The following is a 25,542-nucleotide window of genomic DNA, read 5'->3' as shown; positions in this document are numbered from 1 at the left end:
TATTTGTTCTAGCTACTTAATACCTGGAGAGGTAGTAACAAAATTAACTCATGTGTTGTCAACACATTTGTTGTCAAGTTTTCTGTTAAACATTTTATGTAAAATGATAAATGATTTATGACAAGTCTGTCTTCTTCCTTTTTTCCTTTCCTCATTCCTTTCTTGCTCACTCAAACCCTTGTAGTTCACAAGGGCAGTTCTAGTTCTGGCCTTCTTGATATCTAAAAATATGCAGAAATTGTGAATATTAAGTTAGATATACATCATTTATAATAAATAACTCACATAATTCTTTTAAATAATGTCAAGGAAAGCTGTACTAGAACATACTTACATTCTGAATGTTATCTGGAAATCCACCTCTTCCACTTCAAGCATAAAACTATTACATGTTGGGGGGAGCTACTATAAATAGAACATTCTTGTATTTTATAGTTACTTCAGGTACAACGCTTCCCCCCACCCCCCACAAACAAGCATTAATCCTGATTTTTTAGTGCCCAGCATACCCTTTACCCCCAACCATGGGAGTTTCACAGACTGCTCCATGGGCAAAAACCAGGTTATGGGCTGGTCTGTGAGTTAAATCATGCAGGGACTGCTTTTTCTCACTTTTAAATACTCTAATTTAGTAGTTAGTTATTAAAATTATTAGTTATTGAAATACTGAAGAAAATTAGTTCCACTTGCATTGGAAGATTACAGGCTCCACTACAAAAAAAGGTGGCCTTTTAGAATCAGTACCGACAAGGATTCCAGTGTCAGCTGTGCCGCGCTGGCTGTGTGACTGGCTGAATCATCCTTAGCCTTGGTTCACTCACTTACAAATGGAGATAAAAGTCAGTGTTAATAATTGCTAACATTTACTGTGCACTGCCTTTATTACACACTAAAGTATTTTATATGCAGTTGTTAACTTATTTAATTCTCACAACAAGCCCATTTCTGTTGTTAGCCCCATTTTACAGTTGAGGAATGAAAGTTTAAGTAACTTGCTCAAGGTCAAACAACTAGAGCTAGACTTCGAATCCAGACCATCTGCATCTTAACTATACTGTATACTCTAAAGTTTACCTGTTGTGCTACATACTCTTATTTTGTACTCTGTTCACTGTACTCCATACTGTATGCTCTGTGTTCTGTAGTCTATACTCTGTACTCCATGCTCTGTGCTCTGTGCTGCCACATTTCTTTCACTGCCTTCCCATCCAGATTTGAACTTTGTATAATCAAAATCAGCTTTATCAGAGGAAATGTATCTCAGAGTCTTTGTGTTCATGTTTATATGCATATAGATTATTAGCTGTTTTTACTTTAAAATCAAACCACTTTCAGATCTTACAGCCATATGTGCATGCCATCACTCTGATCTGTAGATCACTAGCTCTTTAGAGGCTAAAAGGAAAGTTAGCCTCTCTGGGCCTCTGGAAAATAGAGAAGTTTGAGTCAGTTATCTGTAGTATTTCTTCTAGCTCTAAATTTTTATCTACAAATGTGAATATATAATTTTTCATTTAAAGGTTTCCTTTATTTGAATCTGACAGTTAATGTCAATGCAAGTGTTGTATATGCATAGGTGTTACTGTGTCTAGCCTCTGTGTTGTATTTGCATGACGTAGAAATGCCGTATCACCTCGGGTGTGATTCCAAGTGCAGGTACTTGGAACAGTGTGTTTGGTTCACTGACTACCTTTCTGTGCTCAAGAAAAGGTAAGCTTTCACCTTTGTTTTACCAGAGGTAGCTACCCCTGAATCTCCAAAGAATGTCCTGGAATCATCGATGGTGAATGGAGGTTTAACGTCACAATCAAAAGAAAATGGGGCAAGTGCCGTACAGCAGGTGCCTGTGCAGCGGAAGAAACTCCTCAAAGCCCCAACTCTGGCCGAGCTGGACAGCTCTGACTCGGAGGTGAGTCCCCACGGCCCCCCATGTCCCGATTCGGGGTCAGGAAGTGAGCGCCCTCCGACCGGTCCTCGTGTTGCTCCAGCTGTTACTTAATCTCTTCCCATTTTTCAGTCAATTAAAGTTAGGTTTAAAATTCATTCATTTAGCAGGAAATGAAACAGTGGATTACTTACTGTTATTTAATAAAGGCCAATATAGTGGCTGTAGTTTATAGAATAACTTGTGACATACATACGTAGTCTTAGATTACAGTGGGGTTAAAGTAAGTCAGTAATTTTCAAACCTATATTTTCTTAAATATGTTTCCCTTTGTTTTGGGGAAGGAAAAAGAAAAACATCTTCATAGATTCTTCCCTCTCTAGAACACACACACACACACACGCACACACACCCATACTGAAGCTGCTTCTTTATGTAATAGTAACACCAAAAGACAAGTCCCCCAACACTGTGCCCATGCCCTGCGGATCCTTCCTGTTCCTGACGTGGGTGCTCCCAGATCTCTGCAGGCCTCTGTCCGCAGTGTCACTATTGTATGTCTCCACTACCTGACCCTCAAAGTCAGCTTATATAAAATGAAATGATCTCCCCGCCCCCTGCCAAACCACGCCACACACAGCAGGCTTCTAGTCTCCTGTCTGCTGTCTCGGTTGCTGGCTCCATTCTCTCCTCATTCATCCAAGTTAGATCATTCATCCAAGTTAGAACTTGAGGGGTTATTCTCTCATAACGCCCTCACCGGTCTCCACACCTTATCCAGCAATATCAGTAATAACAATTTTGCCACTAAATGTTTTTCAAACTTCAAGAATAGTAAAGAAGTATTCTTATTACTGCCCAATTCAGTGCATGCGCTGTCTCATCAGTCATATCTTATCTTCCTTCTTCCTAGCTTCCCTGATTCCATCTTGCAAATACCACTAGGGTCTTTGTCTTTGAAACCTTTTGAAGGCTTCCTGCCACTTACAGGACTAAGCTGCTGTCCCTGAAGAAGCTGCGTCAGAGCCTGCGCCATCTGGTGCCTGCAGCATCACTCTGCCTCAGTTTACCCTTCAGCCCCACTGGGTCCCTTGTTCTTTCCTGCTCACTCCCTGTTGCTCCGCTCTGTGCATCTGCGTGCAGTCTACACCCAGCTCCTCTCCGATTCCATAATAACCCTCTGATCCGTCTGTTGTGTTAGAGCACTTGACCCTTTGTAATATAATTATCCATTTTTTTCTCTCTCTCACCAAGTGCAAGCTCCCAGGAGGGAAGGTGCGGAATTCACCTTATATTCCCAGGTCCTGATCCCCAGCAGACACTCACATATTTAAAGAAATTCATGCTAACCTGTGAGAACAACAGTTTAAATGAAAAGAAGATCTAGTGGTTAGCCACTAGAACTGTGATAATTGAAATGCAAATTATATTAAATAAATTTAAAACTCAGTTCATTGAGTTCTCACGTGTGGCTGGAGGTGACCAAGCTGGACGGTGGTGACACCAGTGCCGCCCTTGCAGAGTCTGCTGGGAGCACCTGTGTCTGGTGCAGCGAGCACGCCATCCCGTGTCCAGGACCCCCTTCCTGTCCTTTCTTCGTCCTTCACTGCCCTGAGCTAGAATGCCCAGGCCATGAGGAGGGCAGTGGGCGGCCTCTGCAGTTGTCTTAGTTTTCCTCTTTGTGAAAATATTGTGCTGATGCCCTAAATCCAAATCTTGAGATGATTTGCTAGACACAATTCTCTTAATCAGAGCGAGGCTGCGTTTGCGTGCCTGCCCATTAGTTAGAAAGGGAGTGTGAAATACAGTGCTGAGACGTGTTGAGCCTGGTCTTTGGCTGCTGGTCCAGGCCTGGGCAGTCATGGCTCCCATGATTGGGAGTAAGGTGGGGATCTCTGATTTCTGGAACAGAGGGAATGGTCCTGGGCCAGGAGTGGAGCAAGCACGCCCCTCTGTCCTCTTCCCTTACAGCTGATGCTCTAAAGTACTAAGGAGGGGCAGGGCAAAGATGCTGAATGTGAGAATGCCTTACATTCCTTTTTTTTTTTGAACTTCTGAATATAGATTTTTTTTGCGGTACGCGAGCCTCTCACTGCTGTGGCCTCTCCTGTTGCAGAGCACAGGCTCCGGATGCACAGGCTCAGCGGCCATGGCTCACGGGCCCAGCCACTCCGTGGCATGTGGGATCTTCCCAGACCGGGGCACGAACCTGCGTCCCCTGCATCGGCAGGCAGACTCTCAACCACTGTGCCACCAGAGAAGCCCTGAATATAGAATTTTTAAACTTCTAAATATGTTCAAACTTTAAAATTTAGAAAACACAGATGAGCAGAAGCCTTTAATTTTAAACAGCTATATTTCAAACTTGGGCTTTGTGAATAATCAGTTTCAGTAGAGGTTTTTTGTTTTGTTTTGTTTTTTGGTGCCCTCTCTGAGGCTCCGTAGGGTTTCTTTTGATGAAACTCAGCTTTAATTTAATTGTGGTAGATTAGGTGTGTTCATCCTAAAAAGCTTTCTTAACATTAGCCTCTTTAAGATTTTAATCTACCGACTGGTTGAAGCCAACTCAGAAAAATGTCTCTTGTAAAAGCCTGACAATTATCTGATGTTTCTATAGACATGAACGAAGCACCTTGAAACTCAAGCCGGGTTTCCTTACAGTGTGAGTTAGTGAGGAACATGCCGTGGGCTCTGGCTCTGCTTTGTGGACAGGACACGAAGACAGGTCCCTTTGTGTCAGCCTCCACCGTGTCCTCCATCTGAGGTCTCCTGCAGCTCCAGAATGTGGCAGTCCTGCCCATAAATATGAAAGCGGAAAAGAGGCTGAGGAGTCCTGCCTTCTCTAAGTTGATGGATGGGTGTTCTTTTCCCCACCTTAATGGATTCCTGATGTCAGGGAATTCCTAAGCCAAGATTGATTTATCTCTGGTCCTATTTGCTCACTTATAAAAATGGCCACAGATACTAAGACAGATCTATCCCACATCACATTGCACAGTGTCTTCATTCACATTTTATAATAATGTTTTTTCACACTTTTTTCTTTAACTCTTCTCCTATTTTTCCTTTTCGCCAACTTCTTTTTTTTCCAATGCCTCTCCATTTTTTCCATTTAAATATTTACCAAATGCCTTCAGTAAGCAGTAAAGGGACAGCAGTGCGATAGGCTTTGTCCCCTTGCTCATAATCCAAATGGGAAATAAGAAGCATACACTGAGTCATTACACGTGTTTGGTGAGTGCTCGCGGCCTGCCAGGCACCTTTTGAGCCACCTGTGTGTGATGCCACCAGGGGGCCAGGGGCTGGAGAAGCCTCAGGGAGAGGGAGGACCTGGGCTGAGGAGTCAGGCGAGGAGAGCAGTGGGCAGAGGGCTTCTGCTGTTTGTGGCACGTGCCAGGCCAGGTCACAGCCGGTCTCCTGTTTCTCCCCTACTGGCCTGGACTTCCCCTGGGGGCGGAGGAGTGGACTGACCCTGCCTCTCTGACTTGCCTAAAGCATTCCTGGTGGAGGTTGCACAGGAACAAAGACTAATACTCAGGCCTGTAGTGGGAGGACAGTGGGGGCCAAATAAAGAAGAAGCTCAGAAAAGGCTGGTCTTACTCTTTTCTTCCATCCCCTCAATTTTATTACCACTTCCCCATTTTTCCTCCTTCCCTCCCATTTACTGAGTGGCTTACAAAATTTTTTTTTAAGGACCAAAACTTTTCCTTCACATCAAAGCTGTAGAAGTACAAGGCGGGTCAGCTAGAAATGGAGGCGGGCCTAGGCCCTGCTCTCCACTCCCTACCCCGCCACCTCCCCATCTTCATGCCTTTTCCATTCTCAGAGGAAGTGTCCCCTAGGAAGTCCCAGCACGCCTGACACTGAGCTCGTCCCTCTGTGGACGGGGCACCGTACTCACTCCTGGAGGAAGTGCTTCTGTGCACGATCACACGTCTCCTGCTGGCCTTGCAGTCTCTCCACCGGAGGTTTTTCCCTCAGGTTTAAGAAATACCTTCCAGGGGAATTCTCTGGTGGTCCAGTGGTTAGGACTGCAGGCTCTCACTGCTGAGGGCCTGGGTTCAATCCCTGGTTGGGGAACTAAGATCCTACAAGGCATGCAGCACGGCCAAAAACAAAAATAAAAACAGACCAAAAAAACCCTTCCAGCCACCAGAATACCGACTGTATGGTGAACTCGTTCGTACATGATCTCATTTAATTTTCTCTTCCACAGAGACTTCATACTAAGAGGTAACTGCCACCATTCCAGGGTAGCAGCTCTGCTCACCTCTGCAGACATATTTCATTTGACTGCATTGTGCACCAGAAAGTTCCTGTTGCCCCTTGCTGTCTTTGAGGTTAACTTAAAGTTGGGCCAGATTATCACAAAGAGCAGGTTCCTGTCTAAATATTCCCCATTGAGTAGTGAATTTCCCTGTAAAGAGTCAATATATTATTATAAGTCAGATATTCTTATGAAATGGATATTAATGGATTATTTACTTTATCAACATAAACTCAGCTGCTTTATGTAGAAAGAAAAACTCCTTAATCCTGTTCAGAGCCATGAGAGATGACTTGCCCTCAGTCTTCTTAATGCTGTGCGTCCTTTGTTCCTTCAAGGAAATGCATTTTCTTCCTTTCTGTCAAGTGAGACCTCCAGTTGCAGAACCAGTAAAGGGATTTTTTTTTTCTCTTAGATTTACCCAGCAGCTTTGTGCATTTAAATTATAATAGTTAAATAATCAGCATTAACTACAAGCTTGAATTGATGTCCTTAAAAGTTTCTAGTTGTGAAACTGGGCTATTGGTAGTGACCCAGAGACTTTATACCCTGCTTGAGGCCGTAGGAATAGGTTATCTAATCTGCCATTTTGCCAGAACTGGAACTAACCCATGCTTTTTACTTAACAAAATATTATGAGCATTTTCCCATCTGATTAATCGTTTTTCAACATGATGCCAAATATCTGTGTGGTATTCTATCATAATAATTTGCCATATTATATTTAACCAGTCCCCTGTTTTTGAACATTTAAGCTGTTACCAGTTTTCTGTTATTATAAATAACAATAATATTGTTAACATCCTTATGATACATTTTTGCTTTGAATTATTTTTCAGGATATTTCTAGAAGAATGTTTGCTAGGTGAAAGAATGTACATATTTATAGCTTTTGATACATATTGCCAAGGTCCTTAAAGAAAGCTCTAATATCTGCTTTTTATTGAGCCAACTCTATGTTATACTTTAGGTATTATAAATTGATCAGACCCTAGAAGTAGCTACGATCCTTATATAAAAGATAAGGAAACAAGACACACAGAAAGGTGTTGTCTTTGAACTAAGATTGTTAAAGAGTAAATTATAGAGACGGATTTGAAACCCAAGTCTAACTCCAAAATCTTCATATCTCATAAACTTTGTAGTATTTCAACTAGTAGTATATAAGAATGCTTGAATTTAAAATAACTTAAACTGGAAAGGGGCTTAGAAATCTTGTTCAACGTCATTACTTTTCAGTGAGAAAACTGAGCCTCTAGTAGAGATAGAGACCAACTTTAGAAAGTCAGACAACTTTTCAGTAGCAGAATCCCTGCTAAACCAGACCTCCCAACACCAGATCTTTTTCCATCATTTTTTTCTCTCTTCCTAAAACTCTAAACCTCAGTGTTTCTTGCTTATCTTTAATAACCTCTGCTAGCCTGTCCCAGGTAACGTTTTAAAAGTCAAGATAAGCTTTGATTGGAGCTATATCAAAGCTTTCAGTAGGAAAACTAAGCAAAGGAGCTGTATCTATGCCTTCACTGGGATTCTTTTCAGGAAGAAGGAGATTTGCCTTCCTGTTAAGTGAGTTAGGTGTCAGGCTGGCATCTGAGACGATTCTGGCAGCCTTCAGTGACAGTGCCACCCCGGGAGCAAAGCTGCGGGACTTCTGACAGTGACCTCATTGCATCCAGGACCTGATTAAGAGTCACTGGTCAGGACATAGAACTAGAAAAGGCCTAACTTAGTGTCAAGAACTAGAAAAGGCCTAACTTAGTGTCAAGAACTAGAAAAGGCCTAACTTAGTGTCAGAGACTAGTAACTTGGATCAGACAATACGCAGACAATAAGCAAATTTCAGAAACCAGACCAGGCTGTAGAAAAGACTAATGTTAAGAGATGTCAGAGACCCATTGAAACACCTCAGCCAGGCAGAAAGTGTTTAGTCAACGGGAGTGGACATGACAGGGACACCTCACGCTCCCCGGTTCCTTTCTGGGTGTCTCCGTGACTCCTCTGGGGCAGGAACTAATCCTGGTGAAGATTAGTTTTCTTTCTTTCTTCCTTTCTTTCTTTCTATGAAGTAAATACTTTATATATATAGTTGATGTATAATTTTATATGTTACAGGTGTAAAATACAGTAATTGACAATTTTTAAAGGTTATCCTCCATTTATACTCATTAAAAAATATTGGCTATATTCCCCGTGTTGTACAATATATACTTGTAGCTTATTTTATTTTATTTTTAAATTTTATTTATTTATTTGGCTGCATTGGGTCTTCATTGCTGCGCGGGCTTTCTCTAGTTGCGGCGAGCAAGGGCTACTACTCTTCATTGCGTTGCGCAGGCTTCTCACTGTGGTGGCTTCTCGTTGCGGAGCACAGGCTCTAGGTGTGCAGGCTTCAGTAGTTGTGGCATGCAGGCTCAGTAGTTGTGGCACACGGGCTTCGTTGCTCCATGGCATGTGGGATCTTCCTGGACGAGGGCCTGAACCCGAGTCCCCTGCATTGGCAGGTGGATTCTTAACCACTGCGCCACCAGGGAAGCCCTTGTAGCTTATTTTATACATAGTAGTTTGTACCTCTTAATCCCCTACCCCTCTATTGCCCCTCCCCCACTGCCCCTCACCACTGGTAATCACTAGTTCTCTATATCTGTGAGTTTGCTTCTTTTTTGTTATATTCACTAGTTTGTCATATTTTTTAGATCCCACATATAATTGAGATTATATAGTATTTGCCTTTCTCTGACTTATTTCACTCAGCACAGTACCCTCCAAATCCATCCATGTTGCTGCAAATGGCATAATTTTATTCTTTTCCATGGCTGAGTAATATTCCATTGTATGTATATGTGTGTTTGTGTGCGTGTGTGTGTATGTGTATATATATATATATATATATATACCACATCTTCTTTAGCCACTCATCTGTTGGTGGACAGTTAGGTTGCTTCCATATCTTGGCTACTGTAAATAATACTGCTGTGAACATTGGGGTCCATGTATCTTTCTGAATTAGTGTTTTTCTTTTTTTCAGATACATACCCAGGAGTGGAATTTCTGGGTTATATGGTAGTTTTATTTTTAGTTTATTGAGAAATCACCATACTGTTTTTCACAGTGGCTAGACCAATTTACATTCTTGTCAGTAGTGTACCAGGGTTCCCTTTTCTCCACGTCCTCTCCAGTATTTGTTATTTGTGGGGTTTTTTTTTTTTGTTTTTTGATGATAGTGATTCTGACATCAAAATGACAGGTGTGAGGTGATAGCTCATTGTGGTTTTGATTTGCATTTCCCTGATGATTAGCACTGTTGAGCACTTTTCATGTGCCTGTTGGCCACCTGCATTTCCTGTTTGGAAAAATGTTCAGTTTTTCTGCCCATTTTTTAATTTTTTTTTTATGTTTAATAGTATGAACTGTTTATATATGTTGGATATTAACCCCTTATCAGTCATACCATTTGCAAATATTTTCTCCCCTTTAGTAGGTTGTCTTTTCATTTTGTCAGTGGTTTCCTTTGATGTGCAAAAGGAAGTTTAAGTTTAATTAGGTCCCATTTGTTTATTTTTGCTTTTATTTCCTGTTTTAAGAGACGGATCCAAAAAAATACTGCTATGATTTATGTCAAAGACTGTTCTACCTATGTTTTCCTCTGCATTTAGGTCTTTAATCCAGTTTGAGTTTATTTTTTTAATGGTAGGATTAGTTTTCAAGTAGTCTGAAAGTGGGTGCAGCTGCCTGAGGTGGGCGTGCAGGGCCAGAGGACCAACCACAGTTTCTGGGAGCAAATCCCAAGAGGCCCTGAGCCACACCCCGTCCCTGCAATGGCCCTGCCTGCCCAGGACAGGCTCTTGGCTGTTCTCAGAGCGGGGATTTCAGACCAGTAAGTAGTGGGGTGCAAGGCATGGACATGTCTCAGACTTACGTGAAATTAGGCTGTAAAAATGATTCTAGGGAAGGTTGGCTGAAATATGTGCATTGGGGATGGTTTCTGCTGTTTGTTTCTAGCTCCCACCTCATAACTACTGGAAAGTCCTGGTATGACTCTGTTTTTCTTTTCCTATGAGATACTCTTAGCTTTTATTTCCTTTTTGACCTTCCATAAGCAGAAGGGGATTATGCTAGTTCTTGCTGGCTTTTCTAGAGACTTGTGTGACCTCCAGCGTGTCTGGAGTGGGTCTTTGCTTACGTTGCCTGACTTGTTCTTGGTGTTGAGTATCAAGAATGCGGAGGTTGCTGCTCAGACTGGCTTTGTTTGGACTGTGCGGTTTACAAGGCTTTCTTCTTCTCTTGTTCCTTGGCCAGATCCTTTGTAGTGAGGTGTGTTCAAAACTAATGCTTTCAGCAGTAGGTTTTAGGTAAAGCCAGTTTTTAGTGAATGGCTAATGCTTAAAGTCACCTTAACTAAGTAGGTCAGAGAGAATTTTCACTATTTGTTTCACATAGTCATAGTCATATATTAACCTAACTTTCTTGTATATTTAAAAATATCAGTTTTCTATACATATTATGGAAATAAGTTGTCTTCTAGTTAATGTATATCCCCTGTCACATAGTAAATAGTAAATTTTTCATGAATAAATATTATACTTTATTTTGGTATAGTGTAAAACAAATTAAGAAGGTCTCTTCTCACTGGTAATAGGAATTTAAACTTTATTTGGCACAATGCAGACATTTTTCTAGATTCATATGACATTTCATGAAATATTTGTTTTCATTCATTCAACAAATATTTATTCATTACTTAGTAAGTGATGGATTTCGTACTAGGTAACAACGATGAACACGATACACCACATCTACCCTTGTGGGGTTCCAAGTCTATTACTTTTATAAGTGTGTTTAATACTCCACTAATGATAATATTAATCACCATTTCTTGTGTGCTAGGTAATGTGGTAAGCATTTTAAATGTGTTCTCAGATCTGTCCTTGTAGTGACCTATGGAAATTATGAAACTAAGATAAGAAACTTGCTCAGTGTCACATCACTCTAATGAGGGACAAAGCCAGGGCACAACCCAGACATGTCTAATTTTAGATCCCTTCTAGCTTGTCTCCAACTTGCCTTGAACCTTTGACATTAAAATTTTGTGCCTCATGTTAAATATTTATGAGTGAACATTATTAATTAGCATGAGATCTCCCTCTCTCTCTCTCTCTCTCTCTCTCTCTCTCTCTCTCTCTCTCTCTCTCTCGTCTGCCTGTGCCTTTCTCAGGAAGAAACTCTGCCCAGGTCAGCCAGCAGCAGTGCACCTTCCTCATTCCTTGAAGCTCCCTTTCTGGAGGCTGTGTCCACAAGGAAGAGTGAGTATTTGTAGTACAAAGAACTAGTGTCAGATGCCTTAAAAAACATACTTGACCTAAAAAAGGGAATCCCAAAGTGCCTTGTTGTCGTTTGGGGTAACTAGTTAATTAAAGAACTAACCCTGGAATTTCACTAGTTAGGAAGAGAAATGTTGTTATTTTCCTAGAATGACATCATAACATAGGGCTAAACGGGCAGTTGGGTCTCAGATTCTCACCTTATAACAAATCAGTCACCTTTGGGCTTACAGATAATAGTTGTAGGGAATAGGTCAACTGTCTGTATGTATTTTTTAGATTAATAACCTCCTTATCTAAATTTAAACCAGAAGCTCTGAATAATCACACTTGTTATCATCCCCCCTGCACACACACACACACACACACACACACACACACACACACATACATACACATCCTTACCCACGTACATTTGTAGATAGTAAAAACACCTTTATAACTCTTCAGGCAATACAGAATCTAAAGTTAAGTGATTTTTAAAAATACTATTGGTAATCTTTTCATTTATAAGATCAATATAAAGGATTAAAAATTATATATTAAAGGGGAGGATTCTGGGAAGATGGCAGAGTAGGAGGCACCAGAATTTGTCTTTCCACCTAGACAATAATTGCAGTGGTAGAATCTGTCTGATGTAATTATTTTTGGAACTCTGGAGTCTGTTGAATGCCTAAAACTTCCAGGGTTAACTTCAGTAGATTTCAGCTCATAGCACAGTGGCAGCTACTCATCCCCCACCCCCAGCCCCATGACAGGCAGCTATGTGCTGTTCTTAGAGCAGCTTGCAGGAGCCAGGGTGGACAAGAAGGACCCTGTCCTCCAGGTATTGGGGATCTGTCCTCTGATTGCTGATTACTGCTTCTGATTTCAAAAGTGCAAAGAGGCAGGCAGCCATTGTTGCCCTGTTGCTAGCTTCACCCCCTCCCCTCTAGCTGAAGTCATCTCCAGGGGATTTAAAGGGCTGGTGCCTTTCCCCCACCCCTTCATTTTTCATGTTTCCCCTTTTGAGAGTGAAAAGCCTAGAACATTCAAAAACAACGGCATATGCATATGGGAGGATTAGAAAGTGACTATGATTGCCCAGGGAATGGCTCATAAAAGACCTGAGGAAATGTTAAGTTTACACCTCAGGCTATCTTCAGAGATCAGCCTTCAGCAGTAAGAAAAACAATAAACAAAAATAACAAAACCCTGGGGAAGGGGAAAATCTGACTTCCAGAGTTACCACATTGATAAATTCAAATGTTCAGTGTTCAACAAAAAATCAAAAGGCATATAAAGAAACAGGAAGATATGGCTCATTCAGAAGAACAAGATAACAGAAACAGGTCCCAGAAAAAGACCTGATGACAGATATACTAGACAAAGACATTAAAACAACAATTTTAAAGATGCTCAAAGAAATAAAGGACAATGTGAAGAAAGTTGAAAAAAACAATGTGTGAACAAAATGGAAATATCAATAGAGAGAAAACCTAGAAAGAAACAAAAAAGAAATTCTGGGGCTGAAAAGTACAATAACTGATATGAAAAATTCACTAGAGGCATTCAAAGACAGATTTGAGTAGGCAAAAGAAAGAATTAGCAAGTAGAAATTATCAAGACTGAAGATCAGAAAGAAAAAAGACTGAAAAAAGCAGAGACTAAGGGACCTGTGGAACACCATCAAGTGGACCAACATACGCGTTGTGGGAGTCCCAGGAGCAAAAGAGAAAGAAAGGGGCAGAATATTTGCAGAAATAATGACTAAAACTTCCTAAGTTTGATGAAAGACATGAATATAAATATCCAAGAAGCTCAACTGAGGTGAAGTCAAGAGACCCACACCAAGACACATTACAGGTATCCCCTGCTTTTCAAAAGTTCACCTTATGTCCCTTCACTTTTACAAAAGACCTACATTGATACCTGTTTTCACTAACTGAAAGAAATCAGCAGAGGATTTTTGCTTTTACAAAAAAAAAAAGCTGAAAAGCAAAACTAGTGTTCAGGGCTTTCCTGGTGGCACAGTGGTTAAGAATCCACCTGCCAATGCAGGGGACACAGCTTCAAGCCCTGGTCCAGGAAGATCCCACATGCTGCAGAGCAAATAAGCCCATGAGCCACAACTGCTGAGCTTGCGCTCTAGAGCCCGCGTGCCACAACTACTGAAGCTCATGTGCCTAGAGCCCATGCTCCGCAACAAGAGAAGCCACTGCAGTGAGAAGCCTGCGCACCATAACCAAGAGTAGCCCCTGCTCACCGCAACTAGAGAAAGCCTGCGTGCAGCAACGAAGACCCAATGCAGCCAAAAATAAAAATAAATAAAATAAATAAATTTAAATCTCCAGCCCAGTTTTCTAAAAAAAAAAAAAAGTGTTCAGCCTTTGCATCAGGCCACCATAACTTTGAACTGTGTCTGTGAGCATCTGTGCTTTACCTTGATTTATTTTGTGCATTCGTTAGCAAGATGTGTCCTAAGGTATTTGCTTCTTTGCTTTATACCATTTCAGTTTATGAAAGGATTCATAGGAATACTCTTTCAGATAGTGGGGGAAACCTGTATATTCAAAATTTCAAAAGACAATCTGGAAAGCAGCAAGAGAGAAGAGTGTCATCACACACAAGGGATCTCAGTAAGATTTTCAGCAGACTTCTCATCAGAAACTTTGGAGGCCAGTAGACCCTGGGCCACTATATTCTAAGTGCTAAAAGAAAAAAGTCATTAACTAAGAATCCTATATCTGGCAAAACTGTCCTTCAAGAGTGAGGGAGAAATCAAGACATTCTCATATAAACAAAAGCTGAGGGAACTCAAGACCATTAGACCTTCCTTTCAAGAAATGCTCAACAGAGTCCTGTAGGGTGAAATGATAGGACACTAGACAGTAACTCAAAGCCATATAGAGAAATAAAGATCTCAATAAAGATAAATAGATAGGCAATTATGAAAGCTAATATTATTATAACAATGGTTTGTAATTGTACTTTTTGTTTTCTGCATGACTTAACAAACTAATACATTTAAAGAAAAAAAGAACTATTAGTACAGAAGCTAGTTTTACTGTAACTTTGGTTTGTAATTCCAAATCTTGTTTTCTGTATAATTTGAGAGACTTAAGCATTTAAAAGAATTATTAGTCTGTTTGGGGGCAGACAATATATAAAGATGTAATTCTGTGACACCATGAACTGAAAGGGATGGGGACAGAGCTGTATAAGAGCAGAGGTTTTCTGTGTTACTGAAGTTAAGCAGGTATTAATCCAAATTATAGTGTTATAAAATTAGGATCTTAAATATAATCCCTATGGTAACAACAAAGAAAATAGCTATAGGATATAAACAAAAAGTAAATGAGAAAGGAATTTAAATATTTCACTCTAAAAAATCAACTAGGGCTTCCCTGGTGGCACAGTGGTTGAGAGTCCGCCTGCCGATGCAGGGGACACGGGTTCGTGCCCCGGTCCGGGAGGATCCCACATGCCGCGGAGCGGCTGGGCCCGTGAGCCATGGCTGCTGAGCCTGCGCGCCCGGAGCCTGTGCTCTGCAGCGGGAGAGGCCACAACAGTGAGAGGCCCGGGTACCGCAAAAAAAAAAAAATCAACTAAACACAAAACAGGACAGGAATGCAGAAAATGAGGGACGAAATGCTATAAGGCATATAGAAAACAAATAGCACAATGACAAAAATAAGTCCCTTCTTACCAGTAATTACTTTCAATGTAAACGGATTAAACTCTCTAATCAAAAGACAGATATTTGCAGAATGGATAAATACATGATCCAACTACATGCTGTATACAAGAGACTCCTTGAGATGCAAAGACATAAACAGATGGAAAGTGAAAGGATAGAAAAAGATATTCCATGCAGAGAGTAACCAAAAGTGAGCTGGGGTGGCTACCAATTGATTAGAAATCAATAACAGAAGTAAAGCTCTGACAGCAGAAATGATTTCTGTTGTCCTCCTTATGTTTCCAAAATGTGAATCAGACCCTGAGACATTCTCCTTTTAAACCCTGTCCCCAAATATTCCTAGGCAGAGGAGCAGTGGCATATATAGTATTAACATTGAAGCTGGAATTTATTTTTTGAAATTTAAATAAAGCTTGATTTAAACCTAAGGATAAAATATCTTGATACACAGCAAGAAGAAAGAGTTTTCATATTTTATTTTCAAAAAGAATGTAAAAGGAGGGTATACTTGAGAATTCTGGTATGATTTGACACACAGAATACATAATTTTTACATGCTTTTAAAATAAAGTCCAAGATCTACTTCTTGAATTTTTTGCTCTAAAAATTTTTTATTGAATACAAGTCTTTTGTCCAATTAAAAGAAAATTTAAATAAAGCCTGAGACTCTTTAACTGCAAAATTCTGTGGAAAATACCATGATGGCATTTGTATTACAAATCTGAGAGACTATTTATATTGTGTTTTATGCATGAATTTGAATGAATGTTAAAAACTGTTTTTTCCTTTTCCTTTCTATTTATGTAGCAAGTTTATCTTGCAAAGATTCTTCTATAACAATCCTTCCAATATCCCCCTACGGACCTCCAATCTTAATATACCTCTCCAACAAAATAAACAGTTCATCTTTGAATGCAGTGTTTGTCACAAATGACAAAGGGTTTTCTGTTAGAAATTCAAAACTTAAGTTTTTTTTATAAGAGAGTTGATTTCAGTGTGGTTCATTCCGTTTCTTTAGACCCTCCGAAGTTCTTGCCCATATCCTCCACACCCCAGCCAGAACGACGGCAGCCACCCCAGAGACGACATTCCATTGAAAAGGAAACACCCACTAACGTGAGACAGTTCCTGCCAGCGTCCAGGCAGAGCTCCCGGTCTCTCGTAAGTAACCGACAGACTCTGCAGAGTAACTTGCGAGCAGTTAGAGGGTCTGGAATCATTAGCTTCCTTGAGAAACTTCCAAAAGCTAGACTGAACTTAAATAACCTTACTGGTTTTTAGTAGCTAAAGAAAACCAAACCTAAGAGTAACCCAAATGAAGTCTAACCATTCTTTGTTCATTTAAAGTACTTTTTTTTTCCCAGAAGACTTATTAATGGTTGAAAGTATGGATATTTATTAAAGAAATACTTTCTTCCTTTCAAAGGGCATTAATCCACTTAAAAATTGTTGAAACTAAACAGAAAACTTAGTGAAGTCTGACTACAGTAGACTCTTTTATTGAGGCAGAAGTCCAAGGGGAGAATTTTGATCCATGAAAAAGCATTGTTCATTGTTTTCAAGCATGTTTTGTGATATTGGAGCCAAAGCAGCTATTTGGACGGGTTGACAGTTTTTGCTGTTTTCCGGAGACTTCCAGGCTCATGTAGGGGCTACTCATTTCTCAGACAGGGGATGTGGCACACAAGGCCCTTCCAGGAAGAGCTAACAGGTCTGCCAGCCAGAGAAAGCCTGCGAAGACTCTTTCTGTCCCACTTGACTTCTAAAATACTTGTAGGCAAGATGCAGGGCTTCAGTCAATAATTCTACCAGCAGCCAACCTGATACCTAATTATTCTTCAGATTCTCATGAATAAAACACTGGACTACACTCAGTCCATACTTTTAGGCTGCGATGAATCATCAGGGGTTCAAATGAAGCAATGACAGAGGTCCCTCTGTCCAGGTGAAGGGAGATAGTATGGATCTTGTGAAGAAACGAAGTTTGAACCATGCTGATAGTGTTGAAATTTGATCAGTCTTCTCTATTCCCAAATAATGTGATTAAAGAACTAATGATTTCATGGCAACTCCTGTTAGGATTCCTCTAACTCCTAAATAATCACCACACACTGATATATGGTGAAGTACAGCCTCATCAGTGGTTTACCAACTGAAAAACAGAACTCTGACCCACCAGGTTCAAAGTTTAAAATCCAAAGACTTTTGTCAGTAAGTTATTTAGCAAAATACACAGTTATTGTCACAACTGGAAAATATTGTCACAACTGAAAAAGAGAGAACTCCTTTTTTTTTTTTCCCACAAGTCCAGCGATTAGGAGATTCTTTTATTCACAGCTTTTCCTAGAAGTCAGTTTAGCATTCAGCTGTGTTCCTGGCCTTGTGATCATATGACATCATTGTTGAGGTTAGGCTTAAATTTTAAAATTATCAGTGTAAAGAAACTGTCAGATCGGGCTTCCCTGGTGGTGCAGTGGTTGAGTCCGCCTGCCGATGCAGGGGACACGGGTTCGTGCCCCGGTCCAGGAAGATCCCACATGCCGCGGAGCGGCTGGGCCCGTGAGCCATGGCCGCTGAACCTGCACGTCCGGAGCCTGTGCTCCGCAACGGGAGAGGCCACATCAGTGAGAGGCCCACATAACGCAAAAAGATAAAAAATTAAATAAAATTAAATAAAATAAATAAAAAAGAAACTGTCAGATCAACTACAAGGATTTTTTGGCTAGTGATGGAAGATTTACCAAGAAAGGCCCGTGAGGTATATATTTCCTGGTGAAGGGGAACTCAGTGTGTGTGTGGTCCGGCTGTCAGTTTTTTATGGAGAAGGAGAGGAAGATACAACCCACATGCCATGGCGGAGAAGGGGCTCAGTGAGCAGGCAGGGGAGACCTGTGGTCGGCACAGAACTCTGCCCCCGAAGTGCCTCTAGACACCAGCTGAGACAAAAGAACCTCCAGGTCAAAGTCCTGACTTTTCTTGCCAGTAGTTTATCTTGGGAAATCCATAAAATCACACTCCTTTAATGGTAGTGCCATCTAGCTTGGTAAGTATTGTTTTTAAAAGTATGATAATTTAAAATTTTAGCTATGTTTTAGAAAACATGGAAATGTTTTGTATTTATAAGCTCTCAACTAAAAATGGCAGAAATGTCTTTGTTGTTACTGATTTTCATTTTTATTGTATCTTCCTCCCTTTCCTTAGGATGTTGAAAGTGTAATTCTTTTCATCATTTGGTCAGATGATTGTGGATGACGCCTCTAAATGAAGGCGACTTGTTTTTAAGTACCGACCGGGGGAGGGGTGGCTGCGTGGTGTATGTTTCTGCATTCGCCTCTGGCCTGCATCCCACCGAGCCCTGTGCAGGAGACTCAGTGTTCACAGGACAGCCGAGTTCCAGAAAGCTTAAGTGTTGCCGTGTGAACTCTGAGGTTCTCTAGGCATGGTTGGGCTCCTGACTGATACATGTGGATGCAGACGATGGCATGGACTTGCATGTGGAATCTACCATTAACATCCTCCGTGGTGTTTCTGTTTTGTTTATTTTTGTTTCATGCTCTGTAATCGCTATTTGTAGGTCACTCATATTCAGCATTATTTTCTCCTTTTCTTTTTCCCCTGCCGTTTTCTTTTCCTTTATCTATTGTTCAGGTTCCTAGGATAACCAGAGTATGGCCAACGACACCTTTCCGACCGCTTTTTTCTACCCTTCAAACAGCTTCTCTGCTCGGCTCTCACCCTTTGGAGGCAGCCTTGTTGGGGGTAGCAGGGGCTATGTATTATCTGTGTGAGAGAGCTTTTACCAGCAGGTGGAAATCCGCAAAGGTTGGCCTCTTTCTGCTGGTTCTGGGAATTATTTTCCTCTCTGCCTCTTCGGCAGTGATCCCTCAGCTACCGCACTCTGCAAAAATTAACAGCTTAGATGGACACTTTGCTTCTGTTGATTCCAATCTTTGGTAGATGCGTAGATCACACCATGATCTCAATTGACGGGACGACAGTGAAAGGACAACAAACTCAGAATGCAGCGGCATCAGCACAGAGGAGCTGTGGGCGGTGCTTCTGAGCCCCCTGATTGAACCACGTCCCCCCACCCCCCACCCCCCAATCAGGGCCTTCCCCCAGCCCAGGGCTGCCCCACCCTCAAAAGAGCCGTTGCCCATACACTCAGCTGCCTGGCCAGGGAGGCTCGGGCACTCTTTCTCTTCTCCAGCACCTTTAAAGCTGTGTTGTGATGGTCAGGATGTTATGTGGTTGTTATGAAAAATCACCGTGCTTCTCTGTAGAGAGAAATTTGAAGTTTTTTTAAATTGATGTGATTATTTAAAATATTTTAAATAATTCTCATTTTGTATTGTTTTTGAGATTTTCATACAGAATACATTTTTTAAAGGAAGTATAATAGTTTCCGAACTTAAGTGGGATAAAAAGCCTCGGACCATATTGAGGTTTCCCCTGCCCCCAGTGTGACCCAAGCTGCTGACCTGCTGACCAGGTGTCGGCAGCCGCCCAGCCCGGCTCTCCACCATCCTGTTTACCAGACCTGTCCTGGATAAGCAAACCAGCAGCTGGTTTCTTTTTCTTTATGACCCAGCTTGGTTTAGAAAAGAGACTGAATGTAAATGAGGTACAACAGATTCCTTTCTCTTTATTTGCCGTGAAATACAGGATAAATCTCTTCTTTTTTTCATTTTAGATCTGGCCCTGTGAGCACATGGTCAGATGCGGAGGTGGCATTTAATCCTGTCCCTCCTGCTGCTGTTTCTGAAGATCTGCTGACATTTTATTTTTATTTTCAACCCTCCCCAAACAGTCTGTCTACTAAGTCTACATGTGACTTTAGACAGAGAACACCTTGAAATTTAAAGGTGAACTTGAAAAAAGAAAAGAGTAATTAAACTTAATATTTGCTATTTTTATTTAAATCTGCCTTCCTTTGGTTTACTAAAAACAAAAACCAATGGTTGTTTTGGATAATTGTCAAATATCTGCTACTTATTTATGAAGTTTTGGCTAACCAAGAACACTCTATAAAAGTATGACCATTTCCACTTCTCTGGCTCAGTAACCAGATTATACACCATGCTCTCTGATTTCTGTGCTCCCTAACTCTGACCCCTTTTGAATGGTAAATATAACCAGAATATTTAACAAAAACTCAGCCATTTTAGTGACATACGTAACAGTGAGTTCTAAAGGCACATCTGCTCCTACAGTATATTGTAATCTCTGTTAAAACTCTTTAAGATTTAGCTTCCCTTTCCTAAATTTGGAAGCCATACTGAAGCACAGAGCAGCCAGAGAATCAGAGTTGTGCTGCTCTGGTCCCTGGAGTCCATGCCATGAACTGAGGTCAGTGCCTGCTGCAGGTGTGACCTGGCCCATTGTAACAACGGGGACTAGGCTCGGCTCATGGGTAACCCTGAGTGCTCTTCACATTTTGGGGCATCAGCATCTCAGCAAGATCTGTTAAGGTTTAATTTGGCTTTGGGGATGTTGAATTAATATTTTTTGTCAGTTGAAAAAATAATGAAAGCTATTCTAGTAACTATTATTTTCTTTCATGTTGCATTAAAGTTTTGTTGTCCTTGGGAAAGCACCAGAATTAAAACATTAGCATTTGACCTGATGGAAGGTATTTTACTAAAGGGTAATCTGCTTGAAATTTTAAAAAAGAACAAGAACACAGAAAAATCCACTATTTCTTATTACATCTGATGGAACACTGGATTTGTGCGTGGGTCAAAGCAGTAAGTTGGAAGTGTGCTTGACTGGCCCCTTTATGACTTGAGACTGAGGACTGGGAGCTGCGGGCTGTCTGGGTTGCTGTGTGTGGAGCATCCCCGCCACCCAGGCGTCGCAGCTGTGACGTTGGCACCAGCACCATCTTCCTAATACATGACAGCCAATCTCAGGGAGTGGTCTTCTGCTTGTTTGCTAGATTCATACGTTATTTTACTCCAGCTCAGCAATATTGTCACATAGGTAACTGTCAGAAAATGTACGATAGTCATGCTTGTTGCTGATGAATAAAGATGACCGTAGGGATACTTCTTATGAACTAGGTCAGAAGCTGAGAAAAGTTGCTCTTCAGACGTGTGCAGCTGACCCTACTATCTGTGCACAGTTGTGATGCCCAGCGTTCGGAGGCGAGCCCGTTCCCACACTCTGTTCTCAGGGTCAAGCGAAGCTCAGGAAATATTGGACATGCCAACTTTTAAAGCTCTTCCCATTGAAAGAAAATTGGGTAATGGTGGGTTTTTTTGAGTATATCAGACATTCTAGAGCACATGAATTATCCTCCCACCCTCCAGATACTAAGCTCTTCATCTTAAACGTTCAATTGCACGATTTTTTCCAAAACATTTTTAGCAAATTTAATCTTCCCTAAGTTAGCTTGAACAGAGATGATTTTGTATTGATTATTTGTAAGAAGCAGTAGTTCTGCAAACTACTTTTTTTTTTAGTAAATGCTAATGTTTTTCAAGTTTGCAACCTAGATTTATTTTTGTTTTTCTCTGATTGAAAGACAGAACTAAATGTTAAAACTCCATAAACTGACTGCACTCATAGTCCTGTGCTGTCTCCTTTGGCTTGTTTGATTCCAGAATGCCTGTGAGCAGCACTATTGTGTGTGTGGGCGTGAGTTACAGTGTGTGTGCACCGAGGACATCGGGGTTGTGTCGCTCCGCCACAATAGCCCTTGTGAAGTCCAGCAGGGTGCGGGCGCACAAAACCGTTCTGTCTTTCTACTGGGCCCACCAATCAAGCGCAGGGCCGGCTGGGGAGCAGATGGTGTGAGGCTCTTTATTCAGTGGGATCAGTTACATCAACATCTTCCTCCACTGTTGTTAGGGAAACCATTAACATAAGACAGCCAACTTCGATATTTATCGTCAGAGTTCTCTGAGTGTCTCCACATCTGTCCAGTGCGGACTGTACTTCCGCAGCTGTTTAAAAGTGATGAGAGATCTGGAGAGTGTGGGGCAGCCTGACGAAGTACCTGCTGGCTTCCAGGTCCAGTTCCACTCACACTGTTAGGAGTTTTTAGGCTGTGCTGATGTAACTTACCACTAAATAACGCTTCTCAATATCGATTACTAACCACCTTCTTTTGGCTATTCTGGGTACCACAAATCAGTTTTTAAAACAGTACCAATGTTGTAGGTTTGCTATTTATCTATTAGCAGATATATACAACACAAAAGTAAATAATATCTTTGTGTAATCATGGGAGAAAACTGACAGAAATTTGGTTTAGAACAATAACATTTTTTTCCCAAGATTTCAATGCATAGATATGTAGCTCCACTTCATGGAATAGAGATACCTGAGGCAAAACATCTAAACAAATGTGAGGAAATTTTACTAATTGGAAATTTCAGTGGCTACAGTGTTTCACATGGTCCCGGAAGTTTTCTGCCATCTCTTGTCTCAGTGTAATTAGAAACTGTGTGGTCCCCAGAGTGAGCCAGCTCTGCTCCAGTGTTTACTGGGAAACCTCTTTTCTTCTCTGAAGCTACTAACCAGGTGACTGATCTGAAGGGGAACTTTGCCTTGCCAGAAGGGTGGTGGGAGCTTCTTATTCATGTGGAATTTTGAATTTCAGGAGGAATTCTGCTACCCAGTGGAATGCCTAGCACTTACTGTGGAGGAGGTGATGCATATTCGTCAGGTCCTGGTGAAGGCAGAGCTGGAAAAATACCAACAGTATAAAGATGTCTACACTGCTCTGAAAAAAGGAAAGGTAGAGCCACTTACAGTTGATGGATCAGCAGGGTTAGAAGATTGGTCGGTCACAGGCATGTCCCCTGAGGACACTGTCTGGTGGCCAGATGGCATAGGACTTTGGGGGGATTCTAGGAGGTAAGAGGCTTACCCCGTGGCAGGCAGTCCCTTTTCTGCCTTGCTCACAAAAGTATTTTTATTTCTCCCTGAGAAATTGAAAACCAGAAGGTTAAAACCACCATAATAAATAATGGTATGCCTTCATAAAACAAGGTCTGCCCTTAGTTGTTACACTTTTAAAGGATTGTAGAGAATATGTATCTGAGAAACAGAGAAGACTTTTTCAGAACCTTCTTCAGGTTGCTTTCATGGTGGCAAGACCCTTGAGAACTATGGTCTTTTATTACCATTTAAAGGTAGAATTATAATCAAATACAGAGCAGATATATAATTATCACAGAACCAAACTTAATAAAAGGGTCTCTAAATGCTCTTCTCCCTTTGTCTACTAAACTTTCCACATATAAATGTGTGTCCAAACATGCAAATTAGGAAATTAACTATTGGCAATGCCTTTTTCTCCTTTAAAATTTTTATTTTTTAGCTCTGCTTTTGTTGCCGAACCAGGAGATTTTCCTTCTTCACTTGGTCTTATACCTGTCAGTTCTGTAAGAGGTAAGGCTTTTGTAATTGATGACAGCAGTCAAGGATCCACTGTTTCATCATTTTTCTCTGAGGAACAATATTAGAAATAATCCAGTCTGTTATCATGTGCTGTGCTTGTAAGTTAGTAATAGTGATTGCTTCAAGAGTGGACAATTATTTGATATTAAGCCTGGAAAGTTTCTCTGCATGTATTTCTTTTCATATCCAAGATAGGTCTAATAATAATATGTCATGTTGAACAGAAAAAAATAGATGTGACTGTCACGTGATCCCAGGATAGACAAGTAAGAAAATCCCAAACAGACGTAAGTTGATCCTTTCATAGGACAGTGTAAGAGTTAAGTTTTACAGTGTGATTGTCTTTTTGGCAATCCAGTTGTCTCAGTTTGTTACGTTCTGATAGAAGAAGCAGAGAGTCCAGGGGACTTACTGTAGAAATTCACAGCCACGCAGCCTGCGGCTTCTCTAACTCTGCAGTTGCGTTCGTGGTTATCACGCTGAGTAACACTTCTGATTTTGTGTACAGGCCGGTGTGCTCACAGTGTTGCAAAAAGGTAAGCTAAGCTTAGTGAAATCACAACTTGTGCTAATTTTATTGACTCTGCCTCTTTAACAGTACTGCTCATTCTCAGTTTTATTTGGGATACTAGATGCGGCTGCCCTCCAAGCCATACTCCACCCTTCCTATCTTTTCATTGGGACCTTCTGCCTTGCAGAGAGGGGAAAGTTGTATGAGGCCAGAAAAACCCTCCACTGGCCACCATCGGCCACTTCGGAGCATTGCCAGGTGAGCAAGGGGCCGGGTCTCCAGAGCATCCTTTGTGAAAGGCGAGAGCTCTTTTGAGGACTATGGTGATATGGTGGGGTTTTGGCTTGCAGGAGTTTGGGTGGGCGGGTGGCTTGGTTTTAATATAGTTTTGACTTGTACACAAACCTCCAAAACTTGCCAAAGGTCACATGACAAGGGATGATGGCTAGCTCCCTGAAAGATACTTAATCTCTCAGTTTAATTTTTTTTCTACTTTGGAAGTAATTACTTTTGTGTGTCCTTTAAAAGTCATCTTTAAAACTGACCTTGTTTTCAATGGAGTTGAAAACTTGAACATAACAGTCTAATCTTTCTTTCCTTCTTTAGTTTTGAAAAAAATCTTTTTAATCCTGTGTTTACAGTAGTCTGTGATAACTTTGGCTTACTTTCCTATTGTAAAGGCAGAAATAAAGCTTTATGCCAAGAGCTGACAATTTAAAAGAAAAAAGGTGCCCGAATAGCAATCCCTTTGCATTTAATGCAGAGTAAGGTTAGTGTTGGTCCTTAAGAAAGACAGGAGGTCAGACCACACGCTGGCAGGGCCCAGGGTGTTGGGGTTTTATGTACCAGCGGCCTCCTATTTGGGAGGGACACTGGTGTTGGTGCCAGATGCTGGATGGTGGCCATTCTGCATGTCAGGGTCTGTGGACAGTGAGGTGAGGGAGCTGAGAGCCCAGCAGTAACCTGTACCCGAGGTTCCTGCCCCTGTGCTCAGTCCCCATCCTGACCTCTGAGTATGGGCTGCTGTCCATGGGCTCAGGCAGGCGAACTATGGTCTGTTCTTTTCTGCACTAGCTCTGTGTTCCTGTTTGGTTTAATTAAAATAGTGAATGAGTAGATGGTTCCTAGTTATTTCCAAAAACTATCCACAACATTTATGATGATGTTGGTCTAGTTAACTCCAGCTCTCTGGAATCCAAATAGTCAGTCACCCAGATATAGAGAATTGTTGTGGAGCGGGAAGCACATTTGATAAATACGAAATGACAAGAAAGCTGGTCCAAAGATAATTTTTCAGGATTTGTCGTAGGATTAAGATAAATTTACTTCAATTTCTTATAGTCTCACCTACCATCTACAGTTAACTAATGTTCATTAACCATGACACAGGGTCACTGGAGAAAGAACTTGAAGTTTTCTCTGAATCATCAGAGAGATTAGCAACATGTACTTCATTTCATTTCGGTTGTTAAA

General features: G+C 41.2%; 2 protein-coding genes across 11 annotated transcripts in view; one reads left to right on the top strand and one right to left on the bottom strand.

Annotated features, from left to right (window-relative positions):
* SPIRE1 (spire type actin nucleation factor 1) overlaps positions 1 to 25,542 on the top strand; it is a 206,698-nt gene that overhangs the window by 176,506 nt on the left and 4,650 nt on the right. For 2 of the 4 annotated variants that reach the window (XM_079943535.1, XM_079943536.1), the window contains 7 exons: positions 1,737 to 1,909; positions 11,365 to 11,452; positions 16,168 to 16,310; positions 22,756 to 22,893; positions 23,479 to 23,549; positions 24,067 to 24,094; positions 24,191 to 24,327. In XM_079943535.1, coding sequence (XP_079799661.1) covers positions 1,737 to 1,909; positions 11,365 to 11,452; positions 16,168 to 16,310; positions 22,756 to 22,893; positions 23,479 to 23,549; positions 24,067 to 24,094; positions 24,191 to 24,327 — 778 coding nt within the window. Of the gene's footprint in view, positions 1 to 1,736; positions 1,910 to 11,364; positions 11,453 to 16,167; positions 16,311 to 18,797; positions 18,972 to 22,755; positions 22,894 to 23,478; positions 23,550 to 24,066; positions 24,095 to 24,190; positions 24,328 to 25,542 lie in introns of all 4 variants that reach the window. The other 2 variants (XM_079943534.1, XR_013831443.1) reach the window with 2 other exon arrangements.
* PRELID3A (PRELI domain containing 3A) overlaps positions 3,513 to 25,542 on the bottom strand; it is a 101,081-nt gene continuing 79,051 nt past the window's right edge. For 3 of the 7 annotated variants that reach the window (XR_013831444.1, XM_079943548.1, XM_079943541.1), the window contains one exon: positions 19,142 to 19,426. Coding sequence is in view for 3 of the 7 variants with exons in the window: in XM_079943548.1 (XP_079799674.1) it covers positions 19,414 to 19,426 (13 nt within the window). In the remaining 4 variants the exon portion in view is untranslated. Of the gene's footprint in view, positions 4,679 to 19,141; positions 19,427 to 22,937; positions 23,081 to 25,542 lie in introns of those variants that run through there. The other 4 variants (XM_079943545.1, XM_079943542.1, XM_079943549.1 and 1 more) reach the window with 4 other exon arrangements.

This window comes from Stenella coeruleoalba (assembly GCF_951394435.1).
Source record: "Stenella coeruleoalba genome assembly, chromosome: 14".
Taxonomy (NCBI): domain Eukaryota; kingdom Metazoa; phylum Chordata; class Mammalia; order Artiodactyla; family Delphinidae; genus Stenella; species Stenella coeruleoalba.
The sequence above is the reverse complement of the archived record's forward strand: the minus strand, read 5'-3'. Positions and strand labels throughout refer to the sequence as shown.